The 6,612-nt window shown below is 45.6% G+C and overlaps 1 protein-coding gene across 1 annotated transcript; it reads right to left on the reverse strand.

Moving 5' to 3' along the window:
• Positions 1-926: 926 nt before the first annotated feature.
• On the reverse strand, positions 927-3,327 carry plekhf1 (pleckstrin homology domain containing, family F (with FYVE domain) member 1). Its single transcript, XM_029256245.1, has 2 exons — positions 3,166-3,327; positions 927-2,496 (listed from the first exon to the last, which is right to left on the reverse strand). The coding sequence occupies exon 2, from the start codon at positions 2,491-2,493 to the stop codon at positions 1,633-1,635; it is 861 nt and encodes a 286-aa protein (XP_029112078.1). The 5' UTR covers positions 2,494-2,496; positions 3,166-3,327; the 3' UTR covers positions 927-1,632.
• Between the last annotated feature and the right edge of the window lie 3,285 nt (positions 3,328-6,612).

Below are 6,612 nucleotides of genomic sequence, written 5' to 3' on the forward strand. Positions count from 1 at the left end.
AATAATAGTGCCTCACTAATCAGAATGATTATGAGGCCAGGGACTACATAGGGAATCTGAATCCAGGTACATTACTACAAAACATACTTCTTAGCTGACTTTTAGTGATAGGTATTGCCTGGATGGTGAAAATCTGCTGCAGCCATCTGGGACAAAAGGAATGGAATCCTGCTGGATGGGTCACTTGTATTTGCTGGTTAAAATAATTTGACAAAGTTGACAGTCAGGAATGAGCAAGATGAACCAGCTCTTTGGGTTGTTTTTCAAAAAGTGCCTCTTCATGGTGAAAAATAAGAACAGACAGAATAACACATCTCAGCTTCTTCTAAGAGTTTTGCGAAGGGGGCAGCATGTGGCACAGTGGTTGGGGCTGTAGCTTTGAAATCTGAAGGTCTCCAGTATGAAACCCATTCCCACTGTAGTCCCCATGATCAAGGTTCTTACCCAGATTTGATACAGTGAAAATTACCCACACAATGTCTGAAACCACTTGTCCTGAGCAGGGTTGCGGCAAGCCGGAGCCTATCCCAGCAGCGCAGGCCGCGGGGCTGGAGGGGGGGTTCCACACCCAGGGAGGGACACCAGTCCATCGCAAGGCACCACAAGCAGGACGCGAACCCCACATCCACCAGAGAGCAGGCAAGGGCCGAACATGCTACGCCACCACACCCCCCCCAATAAAAATTACCTTGCTTTGTAAATATGTAAATTACTGTAAGGTGATACACTGTAAGTCACCTTGAACAATGCCAAAATTCACTGTTGCAGATCAAACCTCTTCATTTCAAATATAAATGCAATAATAACTGCTGCAACTGGCACTGGAACTTGGCACTGTTGCATGCTCCGGTTCATCTAATTAAAACATGTCAGATTAAGATATTAATCAGATAATTTTTATTCAGTAATGGTCATAAGGTGCATTTTTGAAAAAAATAATAATCTTTAATACAAGGATTTCATGGTGTGTACAGTCAGATAAATAAAAAAAAAATAATAACATCTACAAACACAACATCTACAAATGACATATCTGTCATTCTTAGAAAATTACCCAGAATAAGTAAACATACTGAAGGAACAGATGAAGGACATGATAAAGGACAGCAACTTTACGGAGGTGTGTGTCATGCCAAGTGTTCATGTGATGGGGACCCACCATTTTACTGCAGTAATGGTCGCTGCACAGTCAGTGTAAAGTGTCTGATCCCGCAGTGTCAGAGGTAATTGTGACTAGTGTTCATTTCTCATATGTACAGTACATTCTGTGTGTTTTTCATTGTCAGCATCAGTTCAGCACACAGAGCCCATCTTCAAGCCAACGCTTCTAAATGGGTAAAACTTTTCTTCATTTAAATGTTTCTTCAAATTCAGCAGGTAAAAGGTTAGTTAAAGTGCAGAAACTGGATTTGGTGAAACGCAGAAACAGGCTCCAGTTTACACCAAATTCAAATAGTCATTCACAGCACTGCGAACGTGCAACGTAATTCTGAATGCGGCAAAATGTTTGTTTAATCCATACTACAAAGAGGTACTGCTAAAGTGTTTAGAAGAAGTGTCAATGTTGCTCCTTATTTACATGAGAAATACTCCTTGGTCTTCGGTTATTTAATGTTCAATCCCTCCAGTGTGTCAGAGGCGATGACCCTGGTAGTCCGATACTAAGACGTATGGTGACCACGACATATGGCGCTCTTTCTGTGGGACCTGCAGTTCTTCCATGTCCTCCTCATCACTGTCCTCGTCACTGGATTCCTCATGCATGGGCACGGATGCATATTCGTCGTCGGACCAGTTCTTTCCATCGCTGCCCCCGCTGCCCCCGCTGCTGCCACGTCCGCGCCCTTCAGCCTCGTCCTGGGCCTGCAGCATGCGGAAGCACAGGCAGCAGACGCGCACTGGTTTGCGGGAAATGTTCTCAAGGACGAAGCGGCTGCGGGAGCAGCTGCTGCAGACCACGAAGCCGCACTGTCGGCAGTGGTGCCGCCGGTGGGTCACGGTGAACCTGCTGGAGCAGCGCATGCAGATGGCAGAGGCCCAGTCTGGGACCCATGCGGCAGCCAGCCGACCATTGCTGGGTGCGCTCGTCATCTGCAGCCTCTGGGCATGGCATTCCAAGATATGCTCTATCCAAGCGTTCTTTTCCAGGGGTGAGGCGGCTGACACGTAGAAGGACTTCCGCGGTGTGCGAATCAGCCACTGGTTCTTCATCTCCAACCCGTCCTCCAGGTCCTCCAACACTACATCCTCCAGAGCGATGACCTGCTGCTTTTGGCACCAGCGGCCCGACAGGAGGCTACTGCCATACACCAGGATGTCATTGAAGAGGAAGAACATCCTGGGTTGTGGCCGGCGCCGGCAGAGCTTCATCAGCTGTCCCTCGCCCACCAGCGCACGGCCTGGCTTGGCCAGCGGCTTCCCAAATGGGCCGAAGCGGCTCTCCACGGCAGCAATGCGCTCCGCGTTCTCCACTGTAAAGGCCAGCCTATTCATGACCTGGGGAGCACAACAAATGACAGCAAATCAGACCTTTTCCCAGTGACACCCACTGAAATAAATATACAGTTTTCAATAATGTGAGTGAAAAACGTACCGAACTGACGTGTGAAACGAGTATTTTTTCTTTTTTATTAATTTTATGAACAGCACTGGGTCACAGTGACATAGAGACAAAGACAGTGCACTGAGAAATTGCAAAGACATTTACATATATAGAACAAGGGCAGAAGGTCTAAAGGTTTCAATATTTCACAGGTATGATCATGTAGCGCTATCTAATAAGATCCACAATGGTGCCCAGACATTCCAGAATGACACTGAATTGTCATGCAGATCAAATGTTAATTTTTCAAGCTGTAGAAAATTAAACACTGACATATGCGAAGAAGTCTGGATCAAAGCATTAAAATACATTTCCTTTTGAAATACCAGAAATGAGATTTATTGTAAAAGGTTTTTTGCATGATGGCGTGAACCCCAGTCAAGTAGAGTTGAATCCTGTCACAGCCCATCACAGATGTGTCATAATGCATTAAAAACAGCTGAGATGTCCTGGGAAATCATTAAACTAAGCTTCAGTGGACATCACAAGGACCGAGACAAATATTCAGACCCACACATGAGCCTCCAACAGAAAGCCTCTTGTAGAAGGAGACGGTACCATACCTGCTGCAGATATGACAGCAAAAACACAAAAAACACCAATTATCCTCCACAGGTGGCAGGTAGCCAGAGGTACAGGGTGGATCTGGGACTTCTGCCCGACTCTCCGTTCAGTGTGTGTGGCTGTGCAGCCAGTGGAGTGATTAAGCTAAACTCTCAGTTCTCTCAAAGTCTCAGTTCTGTTTAGAGTTTGAGGAGCCCGTGTTATATAGAGATCATTTCCTGACTGGGAGGGGACTTCCAGCCATCTAATTGTGAAGACTGGTCGGACTCGATAAACCTGGGTTTTTCACGCACACAAACAATATCCTGGCTGAGCTGCAAGCTCTGTTGAGCAACTTTCCACTATTGCCCAAGTTCCAGTGCTGAAATAAACAGACTCGAATTTCCACATGCAACCATTACAACTAACAGTTATAACAATATTTATAATCTGTTGTCCTATTAAAAGCCATATAACTATAACGATAAATTTCATTAGTTAGCTTTTCCACAATTTTAAAATCAATAAAAAATGGAAAAATCAGAGCTGGCAAAAGGAGGGTATAAAGATGAAGTTAAATATGCAAAAGTTTGCTGCCTGCATGTCCACGAAAGAAGTTGTTTAGACAACCTATAGAGTGCAAATGAGGAAAAAAAGCCTTTCACAGCACTATAAAAATATATGTCTCCTCTTTCTAATACCTGTCATGTTATTTTATCCGCAGTGTCAAGTCTCTCTCGCACACAGAGGGTTACGAAAGAAGCATTTATGTTACAGACTGCAGGCCCTCAAACAGCTCTACTGAGCACACACACACTTTCCGAACCGCTTGTCCCATACGGGGTCACAGGGAACCGGAGCCTAACCCATCAACTCAGGGCTTAAAGCTGGAGGGTGAGGGGACACACCCAGGACGGGACGCCAGTCCGTCGCAAGGCACCCCAAGCGGGACTCGAACCCCAGACCTACCGGAGAGCAGGACCCAGTCCAACCCACTGCACCACCGCAGTCCCCTCTACTGAGCATGTTTAGGTAAAAATCGTGATGTTCCTGAAACTTTAGTGGGCTGATAACATGTATACCATTACTGTGCATTGCTGAAGGTGTGAAGGTGTGCAGCATTTGTAGTGGGAGGACATTAATGTAGCTGTGAAAACAAGAAACCCCTGTACAGTACTGACTGTGGCCGCTGAACACATCTCACACACAGAAACACACACTTCTGGGCTGATGGTGGCCCACATGTGCCGGATATCTGGTCACCCTGGTCACTGACTAAATGGTTTATTTTCAACACCTTTTTGGATCAAAAGTCCGACACCAATGATTTGCTTGAACCGAGGTCCACGTCAGCATTGCTGCTGTATGCCAGTGCCTTCTTAGGAACTTTCCTTCTTTCCTGTCTCACAACACACTGCTTCCGTCATAGCGTATCACCACACGCCAGATCCTTTTCATTCTGATTTGCACTTCTAATTCACTTCATACATGAACCTGGGAAATCAGAAGGGACAAACAACATGAACCTTCATAACTTAGCATTTGGAGATTTATATCATTAAAAGAGGGAAAAACAAACTTCAGTTATGATTGAGTCACTCCTGTCTTTCATAATCTTACTCATAATCATACTCTTGTGTTTGGAGGTCAGTTTTTGAAAAAATTTTAAAGTGCTTTTTAAACCGTTTCATTTCCTGCTTCGCAAAACCCCGGGTAAGACATGCGGGAACGCATCACCACGCGCACACACCTTTTCCCGCCAAAACCAGGGAAGACGCGGGATCTAGAAGGAAGCTGCGGGCACTTGAGTTGTGTCAGAATCACGCACTCTATTTCCGCTCACCTCGGTCGACGTGTTAACGAACAGATGTAACAGTTTGAGCGCACGGGAGTGTAATGTGGCAGCTCAGATTACTGTTAATGGAAGACAACTTACCTTTAATATGCATTAATAATCAGCGATGTATTAGTGATACTTATACAAGGCATGTCCCCTTGTGCTTTGTGTACTAAAAGTGTACAATTTTGAGTTAAAGAGCATCTTCTGTGGCGTGTTATGTGACACGTTCAGCATTTTGTATGCTTACTGTGGAATTTGGTATGTGTGTTACATTATGTATTTGATGAAAGAACCTTATTCACAAACAGCTACCTGGGGTAAGAGAAGTGGAAAAAGAGGGTTTTACACTCTGTGCTACATTACAACAGACCCTCAAAGTCCAGTACAGTTTTTGTGTTCACATTTAGCATTTTTGGTGATCACACACACATTGTCTGAACCACTTGTCCCACACAGGGTCGCAGGGAGCCAGAGCCTAACCCAGCAACACAGGGCATAAGGCTGGAGGGGGAGGGGACACACCCAGGACAGGACACCAGTCCGTCACAAGGCACTCCAAGCGGGACTCGAACCCCAGACCCACCAGAGAGCAGGACCTGGTCCAACCCACTGCGCCCTCCATTTTTGGTGATCATTAATTCTGTAATACACAGTGCAATAATTTATATCTTTCTTCCTCCTGGGGCTGTTCTTGTCAGTTGGACTGAGATTAAATCTTGTGTAAAGAAGAGCTACAGCTATGAATGTAGTCAGTGGTATTTTTGGGTCGAAAAGGCTATTGAGTGCCTTTCAGCACCCCTCCAGTAGCACTGGCCTGTGCAGCACTGCAGTGACCGTGACTGTGATCAAAACCAGAAGATAAGGAGCGATAGGAAGCTGTTTTAGCATGTTTAGATTTTTTTTTTTTTAATCACACGCTGTACTTCATGAAGCACAGTGGTCATTATTTATGAAGTGCAGTAAGCACACACACACTGACTGAAACCATTTACCCCAAGCGGGGTTGCAGCGAGCCAGAGCCTAACAGCTGTACACTTTTTTAGGTCATCTTTAAAAGCTGCTGTTTTTTTCAGTTAAGATGAAGTGCACATTGCGCGCGCGCACACACTGAAACCGCTTGTCACAGGTGAACCAGAGCCTAACCCAGCAAAGCAGGGCGCAAGGCTAGAGGGGGAGAAGACACATCCAGGACGGAACAGCAGTCCGCCGCAGGGCACCCCAAGCGGGACTCGAACCCTAGACCCACTGCGCCACCACACCCCCCTTGGCAGGGAGCATGAATATAATAAATGTTATCCAGTAGGCAGTGGTATAAGCATGTTTTTTGGCTTAAACCAACCTCTTCGACCTGATTTAACTAATTAGTCATCTCTTACTCTGCTCTCACCCCATAACATCTAAATTTACTCAGACTTCCTCCTCCTCCGATGAGCACGTTTTGAGACACTTCCTCTTTGCACCCCAAGGTGAACTTTTTTTCATGTACTGTGTATAACACCAAGTGGAAAGTGATGTAACTCTTCTTATAAATGTACAGATGGTAGTGGTTATAGCTGGTGCTTTGTACTCAAAGGACATGGGTTCAAATCCCACCTCCTGCTGTAGTTCCCTTGAGTAAGGTGCTTAC

The sequence above is a fragment of the Scleropages formosus genome, chromosome 1, assembly GCF_900964775.1.
Source record: "Scleropages formosus chromosome 1, fSclFor1.1, whole genome shotgun sequence".
Taxonomy (NCBI): Eukaryota; Metazoa; Chordata; class Actinopteri; order Osteoglossiformes; family Osteoglossidae; genus Scleropages; species Scleropages formosus.

Bases quoted from the DNA above. Each gene is read 5' to 3' on its own strand.
- plekhf1 (XM_029256245.1), bottom strand. From the start codon at position 2,493: ATGAATAGGCTGGCCTTTACAGTGGAGAACGCGGAGCGCATTGCTGCC.